Here is a 15,060-nt window from a genome sequence, read left to right as displayed (position 1 = left end):
GGTGCTACCAATAACGCTGGCACGAACAAAAGGTTTTTTACCTTGAATTATTAATCCATCATCATCTTTATTCTGCGACTGCGCATAGATTTTCTGATATCAATGAAAAGGATGTCCTACTACATAAAACGTCATAGTTAATTTCTAGAGTTTGAAGAAATCGAATGTGTTGTCTATATAAAAATAAGTTTTATCGGGGTATAAAGAATATTCAACGTTTAGAAGGGAACATTTTCTTCTGACATGAGTACTCAATATGATATTCCTACTTGATTAGAAACTTGGTTCAAATAAGTTAAATTAAATCAATGTGAAAATATTCTTAAATTGACCATTTCGTGTATATAAATAGATATTAAAATCGGTGAAAAGATTAAGATAAAGTCATAACAACCAAAGGCGTTGAAAAAATCCTTTATGATGTCGAAAGCACACTGGTTTGTACTATGTAATGTTCTGTTCGCTTCTATACCAACTGCAGTTCTTGGAATAGACCTCAGTCGACTCTACGGACATCTTCCGCAGGTTTCAAAACGTAGTGGTGAGTATTTTGATTGATTCAGTTAGTCTATGTTCTCCAACTTAGTTTTAAATTCAAACTAAGATCCTATCAATAATCATTTAACAAGCATGCTAAAACCTTGCATTTAAAAGGAACATAAACTCGTTTTAAAAAAGTGTTTAACTCAGTTTTACGAATTAGTCATCCAATGTTCTAAAGTTCAGCTGTAAAAGAGTACACCGAGAAACGCGAAACCATCCTTTGATCGATCCGGAGTCAATGGTTTTACAGGTCGAAAATTTTCCATATGTCACACCCTCAGGCGAAAGGTATATAACACCCACTCAAAATCGATTTTGTTACTGTTTGTTCGAGTTTAACCATTTCGCATGTAAAATTGAGCAAGAAAATGTAAAAGGTACGAAATTATTTCGCAGGACTAGGGGTCAAATCAAAGAAAAAGGAAAAATGTTTCCAATTAACTCAGCTTGATTTTCTTTGCGCCCATCCCACATTGAACTTCGCATGCCAGGCCAGCTTCTAGCACCCTTTTTGGTAATTAATTTATTTTTGGCACGTTATTTCGTGGCTGGAAACAGGCCCCGAAAACTTTGCAGCTTCAGTAGTAATCGTATTTCCTAACCATGATTTAATAAACGTACTTAATATTAATTTATATACAGCATTTGCGTTCTCCATCAATAAGGTGAACAAGAGAAACAACTTAACAAAACATAAATTATTTAAAGGGTCAGAGTTTAATTATCCCATACTATTAGTCCGTGCCACGTAGCCTGGTGGTAACGCTTCCGCCTCGTAACTGGTAGATCGGGGTTCAAATCCCGGCTCGGACCAACATATCTGGTGATCCTTTCCCTGCTGGATTCGATTGCATAGTGAAGGAAAGGTGGTGTACTGCCCATGTTCACTATTGAATGTTTTTCCCTTTTAAAATGTTATTCTTGATTCAAAAATTTTAAAAATATTATTTTTCGAAAAGATCGGAAAATTTTACGAATGAAAAACTGAGACTAGCTCGTCATGGTGAGTGTTCGGACATTATTTTTACTCCGCGTCTTTTTGTATTTTTTGCTTGTTTCGGTCCATAAAATATGTATAAAAGTGTCGATAATGATTAATAACAACGCGTTGTAGTGTAAGAATATCGAGTTCTAAGGATTTCCCTTGAATTTCGTCGAAAAAAGACAGTTTTGTTTTTGTTTTTTGCCTTCCTCACCTTACTGAGGCAAGGCTATAAAATCACTCGAAAAATGAACTTCTTAAATACACGTTCTAGATATACCTTCACGTATACCTATCGACTCAGAATCAAATTCTGAACAAATGTCTGTGGGGATGTGTGTAGATATGATTTTTTTCCACACGATTATCTCAGAACTGGCTGAACCGAATTTGGCCGGATCCGCCTTATTCTGTTCCTTTTGGGGTCCCCTAAGACCCCTTTAAATTTTATTCTGTTTAGTAAAGTATTTAAAAAGTTATGCCAAGAAAAAGATTTTTGTAGATACAAAAAAGAATGATTTTTTGCATAACCTCAAAAGGCCGGGTCTTTTTGTTTACGTGCGAGAGTTGCGCCAGATGCGAAACGCCCGGTTGCCACATCGCTTCAAATGAGAGTCTGCATGTTTTCTGGAAAAGTCTGTATCAGGTATATATTTTTTTCATAAACTTATTTTCATTATTACTTTGTAAATGTGAGGAAGGCACCACCCACCTAATGGTGGATTAACCTTCGGGAAGTCGCGCAAAAAAAAAACTACAAGAGCAGTCGCGTGGTGTACTTTGTGCACCTGTCAGAAATTTTCAAATAAACCGAATATAATTCCAAATAGGAAGAAACAATGTTCTACAAAGTTGTTAATTCCACCAATTAGAATGCCATCAGATATCTAACCACCATCCAGAATAACCCGGGGGGCCCCGGGGATGTTCCGAAGAGGGGACATTTCCGAAATTCTGGTCCGCTAGGCATGATGGGTGTCAAACTTCATAATTTTCAAAGGCAAACCTCTATATGGGCATTTTAAGTATCAAAGATGATCTGGCCACCATCCGGATTAACCCGGTGGCCTTGGGGATGTTCCGAAGAGGGGACATTTCCGAAATTCGGTCCACAAGCCATAATGGGTGTCAAACTTCACAATATTCAACGGCAACCCTCAATATGAACATTTTTAGTGGTATAGGTGATCTGGCCACAATACGGACTAACCCGGTGGCCCCGAAGATGTTCCGAATAGGGAACATTTCCGGACATCCGGTCCACAAGGCATGATGAGTGTCAAAATTCCCAATTTTCAAAGGCAGTCCTCTATATGGACATTTATAGTGCCATAGGTGATCTGACCACAATAAGGACTACCCCGGTGGCCCCGAAATCCCAAATCTGCAATAACAAGATCATTTCTAGAGCTTTTTGTGACTCCAAACTGTACTGTATTTTTTTAAGTATTCTTCATGGTGAATGATTTTTCCTATGTTTAAAAATCTGTTTATGTCCTACTTACTCGTAGTAATCAAAAAACTTGTTATAAGATTTTAATCCGAATGTATAAAAAAATACAATATGTTTTTCTAAGATGATAAATAATGACCTAAAGCAACATTTTAACTATTTTTTTTCTTTGCTAGGACTACTTTAAATTTTCAGTGATTAAATATTTACAGTACTTACGGAAAATTAAATATACATCAATAATCTTAACGCAGAATGCATATATATTTTTTGATCGTAATTAATTTGGGTTCCAATGGAAAGCATTACTTACATACGTTATCTACTTCAGATTTTTAAAACCCCCCAACATAGTAGTCATGTCGTCATTAAGAGTAATAGGGGCAGGGGGGGCAGAATGGGCCACCCTTGGTTTTGGGCTTTAGAATGGATTTAGACCAATTGTAAGGCAAGGGTCTTATAAAGGACGTCAAATAACTTCACCATACCGAAAACTACGTTTGAATTCATTGTATTTTTCGAATTATGAGCAAAAATGTAAATTTATTGACAAAACCACGCAAATGTTGTTTATTTCGAGGTTTTTAAATAAGCTTTCTGAAAAGTTGGATTGTTTGAAAAAGTTTGCTCAATGCTTATAACGTTACTAGATGTTACTACTACGGAACCTTGAAATCATTTAGAGGCTTGGTGGTGGAAGTGTTAAATTAAAATCCACTTGGGGGCAGAATGGACCACCCTTATCCTGCCTTATAAACACAATCAAAAGTTATGAAATTTCGATTAAATGGATTATTTCACTCCTGGTAGCTTCACAAATCACGTTTAATGCAACATTAGTTGATTTTTTAGTTATTTTGATGATTATTTGTAAAAATAGTGTCCTTTTTCAACATATTACCACTATTTTCAAAAATGTTTGTTTTGTTAAGTGACTATTTTTATAAAAGTGGTCAAACTTCATGGAAACTATGTTAGAAAGGTACCTTAAGTCATTTCTTATCTCCCTACAACGTTGTATTAGACAAAATGGCTTGTTTTCTAAGGTGGCCCATTCTGCTCCGCACCCTGGAAAAAGTAGTCGAAAAAACTTTTTTTTTAAAGTGACTTAAAAATAGTTTTAAGCTAAAAAATTTCATCAACCAAGTATATAACATTGAAGGGAACATCCCAAAGCATAAGCCTACTACACTGAATTCATAAGTTTTCATGTTTTTCTATGGTTTTTGGCACATTTTACTTAGGTGGGCCATTCTGCCCCCCCCCTCCCCCTAGGCTTTTTCAACAAGTTTCATTTAATTTTTTCTCGAACTTTTTTTTCGAACATCAATATGGCTAAATATTTTCCTCTTTATAGAATAGGGCAGCGAAAGGCCAAGAAGGTTGAATCAGTCAGAAATAAATGAATTAACAACAAGAATAATCTGTATACAATATAAGTCATCTAGTGTTTCTGATTGGCTTTATATTATTTTGCTTCAAAATTTATAAGTATCATAATTCCCGGGAGTTTCGACCAAATTTCCCGGGAATAAAGAGTTCCAAAAATATCCAATTTCTCTAGATTTTTTTCGGGTATTCCGTGGTCTAAACATAGCGACGTCATCCCCGTATTATATGTGTTGGTGAGAACTGCAGATCGCTGAAATGTTTACACGCGGGCAAAAATGATCTACGGGCTTGCTGCAAAAAATGTTATAAAATGTGACATTTTCTGCAGCAAATCCACTGTTGCAGATTTTGAGATATATTTTTCCTTTGGGTGTAGTTTTTAGTCATTTATTTTTTTGTCCCGTCCGTGTAAATTAATCTGACCACTCACTGGGCTCATAATCCAAAGGTCGTAAATTCTACGTTTTAATATGGGTGCCTAGGACCTAGGGCTTGGGCGTCGAAGTCTTTGTAAATAAAAGACAGGTGATTGATACTACACTAAAAAAAATGAGTTCGCGTAAACGTGAACAGCGTTCATGCCACCGGGAACCAGGAAGAAATCTGTTCAACTTTTATAGTGCATTGCACCATGAAAGTGAACAGTTTTCTTCCTGGTTCCCGTTGGCATGAACGCTGTTCACGTTTACGCGAACTCATTTTTTTGAGTGTAGCAATAGTGGCCGGCAGCTGTAAAGTCAACTTCGATTATTACTTTATTTATAAGGTCCGCTTAGGTACTGATCCTAGGTTGAAACCGGGGGTCTGATAAAAAATATAAAAACCGAACACAGAAAAAAAACGATGGTAATATTCATCAGAAAATGGTGACAGATTTTGTGTCAAAAAAATTGTAATATTACATAAGGAATTGATGAATTTTCATCAGGTTCACATATTTACACACTTTTTATATTCAACCAACTAAATTTTCATGTTTCCAAAATTCAACTTTTTTTGCTGCATACTGATCACGATGTTTACTTGGTCAAAACTAGATTTCAATGTTTGGGAATTTTACAAAAATACTGTAATTATGTTTTTTTGGTGTTTCATTCATCAAACCTGTATCCATTGGAAAAGGGGAGCAAAAAATGCTCTAAATAAATAAACAATTCAAGAAAATGTATGATTACTTGTTTTTTGATGATTGCACTTTATATTTCATTTCTGGATCCACATTTGAAAGGGCGGTACGACTTTAAACTTACGGCCTATCATCACACGCGTTTTGATGGGACGAAAGGCCGTATGAGTCGGAACATCTCCGGGGCAGTCCGTATTATGGCCAGATCTTCTATAGCACTAAAAAGGGCCATAAAGATGATAGGCTTTAAAAATTATGAATATTGGACCGAATTTCCGGAAATGTACCCACTTCGGAACATAACCAGGGTCACCGGGTTAATCCGAATGGTGGCAAGATCATCTCTGACACTTTATATGTACATATTGAGGTTTGCCGTTGAAAATTATGTTTGACATCCATCATGCCTTGCGGACCGGAATTTCGACAATGTCTACTCTTCGGAACATCCCTGGGGCCACCGGGGAGTCCGTATTGTGGCCAGATCACCTATACCACTAAAAATGTCCATATGATGGATTGCCTTTGAAAATGATGAATTTTGAGTCCCATCATGCCATGTGGACCGAATTACCGGAAATGTCCAATCTTCGGAAAATCTCCGGAGCCACCGGGGTAGTCCGTATTGTGGCCAGATCACCTATGGCACTAAACATGTTCATATTGAGGTTTGCCGTTGAAAATTATGAAGTTTGACACCGATGATGCCTTGTGGACCGGATTTCCGGAAATGTCTCCCTTCGGAACATTCCCGGGGCCACCGGGTTAGTCCGTATTGTGGCCAGATCACCTATTGCGCTAAAAATGTTCATATTGAGGTTTGCCGTTGAAATTATGAAGTTTGACACCCATCATGCCTTGTGAACCGGAATTCCGGAAATGTCCCCTCTTCGGAACATCCCCAGGGCCACCGGGTTAATTCGGATGGTGGCCAGATCATCTCTGACACTTTAAATGTTCAAACTGAGGTTTGCCGTTAAAAATTATGAAGTTTGACATCCATCATGCCCTTCGGACCGGAATTTTTGAAATGTCCCTTCTTCGGAACATCCCCGGGGCCACCGGGGTAGTCCGTATTGTGGCCAGATCATCAATGACACTAAAAATGTCCATATAGAGGATTGCCATTGAAAATAATGAAGTTTGACACCCATCATGCCTTGTGGACCGGATTTCCGGAAATGTCTCCCTTCGGAACATTCCCGGGGCCACCGGGTTAGTCCATATTGTGGCCAGATCACCTATTGCACTAAAAATGTTCATATTGAGGTTTGCCGTTGAAAATTATGAAGTTTGACACCCATCATGCCTTGCGGACCGAAATTTCGAAAATGTCCCCTCATCGGAACATCCCCGGAGCCACCGGGTTAATCCGTATTGTGGTCAGATCACTAAAAATGTTCCTATTGAGGTTTGCCATTGAAAATAATGAAGTTTGACACCTATCATGCCTTGTGGACCGGATTTCCGGAAATGTCCCCCCTTCGGAACATTCCCGGGGCCACCGGGTTAGTCCGTATTGTGGCCAGATCACCTATTGCACTAAAAATGTTCATATTGAGGTTTGCCGTTGAAAATTATGAAATTTGACACCCATCATGCCTTGTGAACCGGAATTCCGGAAATGTCCCCTCTTCGGAACATCCCCAGGGCCACCGGGTTAATTCGGATGGTGGCCAGATCATCTCTGACACTTTAAATGTTCAAACTGAGGTTTGCCGTTGAAAATTATGAAGTTTGACATCCATCATGCCCTGCGGACCGGAATTTTGGAAATGTCCCTTCTTCGGAACATCCCCGGGGCCACTGGGAAAGTCCGTATTGTGGCCAGATCACCTATTGCACTAAAAATGTTCATATTGAGGTTTGCCGTTGAAAATTATGAAGTTTGACACCCATCATGCCTTGTGGACCGGATTTCTGAAAATGTCCCCTCTTCGGAACATCCCCAAGGGCCACCGGACCGTACTCAGAACCCATATTTTCATCAAGTCGGAATTAGCGGCCCTCCTGATTACAATGAAACAGTTTTGGGGTCAATTGATCCTGATTGAGACTTATAAAAACAATGTGTAACTTCCAGTATTCATTCCACCAAAAAAATACTTACGCGAGCAGTCGCGCTGGTGTACTTTGTGCACCAACCCAAAAACACTATTTTAAAAAATATATTAAAAATAGTTTTTACTCAACAATGTCTTAGGTTAACTTGTTTCCGTCAGTAAAAATGTTTAACTTGAGCATATATCAAGGCTACGGCTTGATTGTTTCATGAAAAACTACTGTTTTTTTAAGTTTCCCAAATCTGGTGCACAAAGTACACTAGCGCGACTTCCCGAAGGTTAAGAAACGTTTTTTTTTATCTACGGGAGCTTTCGCGCGATCCCACCTAGCGACGTTCGTTTTCTTTTGTTCTTTTGTTCGCGCGCTCGGGCGGTTGTTGCAGGAGAGCTTTCAAGCCGGGTTGCCAAATAAACGGTAGAGGAATCCGCAAATCAGATTTGGCAATTCGCGATTAAAAGCTCAAAAATTCCGACAGATGGCGCAAAGCATCGAAGAATGACGATTCAAATTTTCGCTGTTCGGTTACATAGGAATGCAAACTTAAATTTGAATTTACAGCTCTTAGAACAACTTTTGAGAAAAAATTCAAGTATTACGAGTGTAAACTTTTTGCCCAATATATATAAACGCAATAAAAAGATTTTGAAAAAAAAATAATTTTGAAAAAAAAAATTGTTTAAAATGATAGAGCATCAAAAGTTAACAAAGTATCAGCTCGAATTTTCGCTCAAAAGTTGTTTTGAACGCTGGAATTTAACAAAACAGAATTCGCATACATAACCAAAGGGCAAAAATTTCAATCGACATCCTTCGCTCTGTTCTGCTACTCAACACTAGATGTCGCATGTTGTTTAGCTTATGAATGCCAATCGATTAGGTTTTGTCACAGACTTTTCTAACGGTTTGTGCGTGCCGCGATACTTAAAGTAAAAAAAAAATAGTTTTAAGGTGAAATTTGTATGCTTTGTGGTCGACCCAGTTTTTGTTCGTTGTCTTGTTTACCACAAGATGACTAGGACGACAGGATGTGTTCCGAAGCAGCATGAGGGAGCTCAAACTGCTCGTGATTGAGGACCCGCAGCTGGAAGACCGACGCTGCAAAAAGGACTAAAGGATGTTTCAGAAAATTGGTGAGATCTATCCAAACTGAATCTTTCAATTCTTGGATTGGACCACACACACACACACGCAGATCGGAAAATTTTACGAATGTTTCATGTTTTTACATTGAAAATCGGACCATTAGTTGCTGAGATATCGACAATAGAAAATGGTGGGCTGTTTGCGTGAGACTTAGAAAACTTCAATTTTCCTTTTTTTCTTTAAGCCGCTGTATCCCAGCAAAGAGAGGTCCAATCTTCAATGTCTCTTTAACAATGTATAGTAAATTTTCTGAACTTCTCAAAAAAAAAATATTTTCTGAAATGGTCACTCATAGTATAGTCACAGTTTTTTTAAATCGAAAAACGGCAAATATTTCGCTAAAATCAAAATGTCGGTGGCTATATCTTGAAAACGGACCACTTTATTAAAAAATGTGTAAAGTACTTTTCGATTGCAATATCAATTTTGCATAAAAAAATTAGGTCAAAATATGTTTTTGTTTGAAATTTCGTTTTTTTTCCAAAAATCACATTTTTTTTCAAAAAATTATAACTCGGCGCCAGATTTTTTGACCATACTTCTCTATTGCTCAAAAGTTGCGGAATTTGGTCCCCTAAAACATATCAAAAAATCTCAAAAATCAAAAAATATATATTTTGGGCAATTGAGTTTTTGCGAAAAAAAAGTTGATAAAAAATCGGATTTTTTTCCGTATACCTATTTTTTGTCTCAATAGTCCTTAACAATACCTACAATTTTGCTGAAGACACCAAATTGATCAGAAAATTCACTCAAAAGTTATAGCTATTTGAATATTTACGTACCATATTTGTATGGAGACTTGCATGGATGAACTAATGACACAAAATAGCTTCCCCCTCAAAGTTTGAGCCAACTAAAAAATACAAAAAATAAAAATGGTCGAAATCGACCGATTTCGTAGAGAATTGCTCCTATGAGTTTAACATTATCTTCAACATGTTAACATAAAGTAAAGATAATTAATAAATAATTGAATAATAATTATTAATTATGTTTGATTAAGATTGAAATATTAGAAAAAATAAAGGGTACTAAGTTCTCAATGTAAGTCTATGATTAACTTAAAAATATATGTATCGATATCGACTTTGTCGATCTATTATGCGAAACCAGAAAGAACACTTTCACGCGCAGCGTAAAAAGCGCAAGCGTAAATGTGCTGGCGTTTATGCTTCGACTTGACGACTTGTCGATCTTTCGAGCGAGAACGAGCCGGGACTTCAAAGTTGATGTTTAGTATATGATTCTGTCTGTCGGGACCATGGTGTAGGGGTAAGCGTGGTTGCCTCTCACCCAGTCGGCCTGGGTTTGATCCCAGAAGGTCCTGGTGGCAAATTTTGAGACGAGATTTGGCTGATCCGTCGGACAGGGAAGTAAATGTTGACCAGGTCATTAGCTCAGTCCAGGTGTAGGAGTCGTCTCCCTGGGTCCTGCCTCGGTGGAGTCGCTGGTAGGCAATTGGACTTGCAATCCAAAGGTCGTCAGTTCGAATCCCGGGGTGGATGGAAGCTTAGGTGTAAAAAGAGGTTTGCAATAGGGACGTGGCGTTACATCGTGTTGCCATCTGGTTTTTTAAGTGCAAGAGTGGAAAATTGCTGAGTCATCGTCTAAAAATAGACGGCGTCCTATCTCGCCCAGCAAAATGAAGTCGATATAGTAGTCGGTTTCGATGAGAAAAAGTGGAAAACGTGGTCTAAAAATAGCGACGCCATCCCCCTATGCTTTGAAGTGTTTTTTCTCTCTTGCAATTCCCGGTGGTATTGGAGGAATCTGCCTTCTTTGATGTCCACCTTAGTAGATTCCCAATTTGGATCCCGTAAACAAACCTGCTAAGTAGGGGAAATCTACCCATTTTAATCCTAATAAGCGGTCGTGTTTGAATGATGCTGGATAATCTAGAGTCTCCCTTGAATTTTACTAAAACCAAGTACACCAACGAGTAGAGCAAGTTTTTGTGAACATTTCTGTTTATTTTCACTTTCACTAAAAGTTATTCTATTTCTTTACCAAGCATTTAACAAAAAAAAATCCCTAGGGTATTCTAATCGAGGCGAATGCATTGGGCCACGCCCATTTTTCTAATATCGGCTTAGTTCTTTTTTCTTCCAACACTCTGTCGAGTGTTGCCATTCGCGCTGACAGTTCAAACGAACACTCACGAAAAGTGACATTTATAGGGAAAGTTTCCTGGCATCGCTGGCTGTGCTGCTGGTGGTGTTGACGGCCAGCCTTTGTTCTTTTTTGCCTTCGTCTCTCGCTCGGTTTTCTTCAGCCTTCGATTGGAATGCAAAGTGAAAATTGAAACGTCAAACGACTTGGCGCGTTTGTTTTTTTGATGGCGCTTGCTAATTTATTACATTTTTCGGGATTATTCTTCAAGTGAGTGCCTTACTAATGATCAAAAGAACATGTTGCCGGTAGTTGGAAGCAATTTCATATCTTAAGCGCCGTGAAAAAGTAAGCGAAAGTGAAAAGTTAATTTTGGTGATATTCATTAAGCGTTTGAGGGATTCTCGTGTGTGTCACTGTGTGTGCCAACAAAATGATGAGAAGTGGTCTCGCAAAATACAAATTATGATCAAAAGTGCATTAAATGTGATCTTTTTGGCCAGTAAGTGGCATACATTTGAATGCTTACTCGAGGCGGTGCTGTTGCTGGTAAGTTTATAGCCCAAATAGTATTTTTGGAGCTTTAATCGAGCATCAAACTCTCCATATGACGAAGATAGGTGTTTGATTGGAAAGGGTAGATTTCCCCTACTAGCTATTGTATGTATCAAACGAGCTATGCAAAACCATCTCCAAATTTGCCGTGCGGATTCAGGCTCGAAAACTTCCACTCATCAGCGGCAACGTCTAGCTCCTGGCATCAAATCGTCGACATTTCAATTTCAATCAAAAAATCTCCTACCCAGTTTCTCAGCTGCGTCGGTAATGCAGTTGTGTACAAAACTTAAATAGAATGGAAGAGGGAGATAAAAGAGAGAGGGAGAGAAATATTTTTGCTTCTCCCTTTTTTTACCTTTTGTGTAGGGTTGAATCAACAACAGTAGAGGTTGCGGTTTCGGGAAGAGTTGCTTTGCTCCCGGTGCAACGTCTTGATGGATCACACCCGGAAAGGTTCAATCGATAGGCACTGGCAGGCGCAGATGCACTTGAAGAATTTGCGGGGAAAGGGAGAATCGAAAGCGTCCACTGAGGAAGGTTTAGCCGTAGGGGAGAGTGGGGAGACTTGATCTTTTTTTTTGTATCGCACATAACTCTGTCAATTTCTCACGAAACTATGATCTTTTTGCATGAATTGAAAGCTTAAACATTCAACTATGTTTGGCTGATAAGGGTATTTCATCAGATAAACTCTTCGAATCATGCCAAGCGTTTTTCATAAATATTTTAAACCTGCATTTTCAAAATGTTGGGGGTAATTTGATTCCCCTTTCAACATTTTGAAAAAAATCTTCAGCAAAATGTTTCTTATTCATCCAAACTTTTAATTTTCTATAAGTTACAGCAATTTCACATTAAACCAGTACGTTTGTGTTCAAAATATAACAAGTTTAGCATGCAAAATATTTAAAAACTTAAAATTTTCATTTTTAGAACAAACTTGAGCATGTTTACAAAAGCTAGTAATTTTTGTTTACAAAACTTTTGAAAAATGGTTCGAACTGCAGTAAGTTATGTACAACTATACTAAAGGAAACTATGTACGAAAACCCAGCCCAATTATTTAATCTTGAGGATGATTCTAGTGACTGTAAAAATGCAGGGATCAAGTCTCCCTAAATGCACTTTTTTAAACAGTTGATTGTTAAAATAGTATGACGATAAATTTAACGTCAAATGCGTAAGGGTTCTCTAAGTTGATATGTTTATCAAACAATTCATGCATAAAAAATATTTTTTTGAATATTTTTTGGGTGTTTTCTATACTTATCAAAACAAAAAGATCTCTTTGAAGTTTTTTGCAGCACTTCTTAGAAAAATGGGTGTAACTCAATCTAAACATTTTTTAATTTTTTTCTTTGTTTTCTAAAATGAGTTTTGGTCAATTTCGCACAACTTCTAGAACAAAGCTAATTGTTTAACCCACATGCTGACGAGATACAGGCTTGGGATCAAGTCTCCCCGGGGATCAAGTCTCCCCACTCTCCCCTACGTGTCGTGTGAGACACGGATCAGGCAATATCCGGAAGGGACGCTTTACGACGATCTGGACTGCGGGGAATTTATTTTTTCCACGTGCAACGTGATAATGGACCATACTAGCTGGAAATCAGAAATATAAAGAAATATAAAGAAATAAAAAAATCCATTTTTAACAGTAAGTTAATTCAACAAAAATGCACCAAGTCAAAACAACAAAATATTTTTTTTATTCAGATATGCTTGATTTTTTTTGCGTGTATGAATATTTTCGAAAATCTGACATTGAGATGGCATGTTCTGATCACAAATCTTTGGCAAAGTTTATGATAAGGTATTCCCTAAAAAAAAACATTTTTTTCGAATTGTTGGCTAAGTTATATGATTCTAAAAAATCGACAAAACACACAGAAAATATTCAGAAAAAAATATTTTAATGAGAAAATTGCTTGCATTTGATAAGAAATTTTATTATTTTAAATATAGTGTACCGTTTATTGAGTTTTTTGTTCATTTTTTTTATTCTTTAAATGTAGCAACCTGCGCTAACTAACATTCCCGTCCCTTAAAATTGAAATCTACAAACTGACATGGCGGGCACCGTTGGTGGCTGTTACCTATTCGCAACTGATCTAGTTTTAGCAATCATGGTGTTTTATCTTTTCGGCGCATTCATACATGCTGTCGATAAGGGAAACACCACTTGATAGTCGAAGCCTACACAGAAAAAAATATGTAAATTTACTCAGCACGTAATTACTGTTTCTTATGTAAACTCACTCAATGTAATGTTGAAATATGATGTAAATAGTAAAAAGTCATGGAAATTATTCCAATGTAAATCTAAATCTAATGTAAATCATGAATCTAATGGAACCGTTGATCATGGAAACTCAAATCTGATGAATTTCTACCCGTGTTCGGCTTCCTGTAAATTCCTATTTAATGTAAATCATATATCGAATGTATTTCTGCCAAACGTTGACTTCAAAACTACCCGAACTAAAAATAGTTATATTTGGTTCTCTTTCTATCGCTCTCATACTTCGCTGGCCCACTGCCTGAGCCACACCCTGAACAAGTTGATGCTTTAGCCGCTCGTTTATAAAATGCGAAGATGGCTCAGTCGGCAGCGGGTAGCAGCAGTAACACCGAACTTCCTACCCGTCGTCCGTTCGATTCCAGTCCACTTGGCGTCCGATTATTCCACTTGGCCGTCGACGAGAAAGCGTCCCCTACCTGTGAAACAACTTTTTAAAATCATAATTTCCTTTTGCTGCCCGCTTCACTCATTTTAAGATAGAACATAGGCCACACCCTTTTCCTACTGCAATCCAAGTCGAGCTTCTCATTCCCATTGGCCAATCAGAATTAGTTGGTTTGAACTAATGTAAATTCAAAACTAATGTAAATTTTCCAAACTAATGTAAATTTTAAAAACTAATGTAAATTTCCAATGAATCTAATGTAAATTTCCAATGAACCTAATGTAATTATCCATCATTTATCATGATACCTTTTGGTACATGATAAATGTAAATTTACAGAAATATGATCACTAGTGCTGAAAGGATATCACGGTTCTGTTCAGCAACGAAGGGGCAACCATGGGTGGTCTCTAATGCTCATGCTCATTTTTTTTATTCTTTAATTTTTTGTTTGAAATCTGGAAAAGAAAGAAAGGAACTACCATCTCTTAAAACAATTCAAATGGTTGGAAAAAGATTCGAAAGTTTCATTAATTTAACATTATTTTTTCGACCTGTCTTTTAGTTTTTCCAAAAATTAAACCTCAGAAAAAAAGTTTTTATAGTAAATGTTACCCAATAAGGTACCTTTTTTATTGATGTTATACATATGTTCCAATATGGATCTCATTTTCAATGCTACAAAAAAATAAAGTGATTTTTTTTTATAAATTTTTCTATTTCAATTTCAATATCAAGATTTTTCTTCAGAATTATCAAACAAAACACTCTTTCGAAATGGTATTGTGGTGTTGTTTAAAATGTCAAATGTTTAAAAAAGCAGTAAAGATTTTTTGAGATGAAAAATATAATCATTTGATTGAAAATAGTTACAACTCGAAAACTCCACTTTATCAAACAGTTTTTCAGTAAAATTTACAATATTTTCAATGTATTTCAGCAGGAAAAAAATAATCGAAAAAAATACATGGGCATTGTGTGGCCTTCCCAGTACTTGTTT

The 15,060-nt window shown here is 37.1% G+C and overlaps 1 protein-coding gene across 2 annotated transcripts in view; it reads left to right on the top strand.

The window, feature by feature from the left end:
• The window catches only part of LOC120419423 (IDLSRF-like peptide), an 87,943-nt gene that overhangs the window by 36,349 nt on the left and 36,534 nt on the right, over positions 1-15,060 (top strand). Inside the window, exon 1 of one of the 2 annotated variants that reach the window (XM_039582097.2) lies at positions 129-541. The exons of the other annotated variant lie outside the window; for it this stretch is intronic. Within the exon in view, the coding sequence (XP_039438031.1) occupies positions 418-541 (124 nt within the window). The 5' untranslated portion in view covers positions 129-417. Of the gene's footprint in view, positions 1-128; positions 542-15,060 lie in introns of those variants that run through there. 2 annotated transcript variants of the gene reach the window in all.

The sequence above is a fragment of the Culex pipiens genome, chromosome 2 (genome assembly GCF_016801865.2).
Source record: "Culex pipiens pallens isolate TS chromosome 2, TS_CPP_V2, whole genome shotgun sequence".
In the NCBI taxonomy this organism is placed as follows: Eukaryota; Metazoa; Arthropoda; class Insecta; order Diptera; family Culicidae; genus Culex; species Culex pipiens.
The sequence above is the reverse complement of the archived record's forward strand: the minus strand, read 5'-3'. Positions and strand labels throughout refer to the sequence as shown.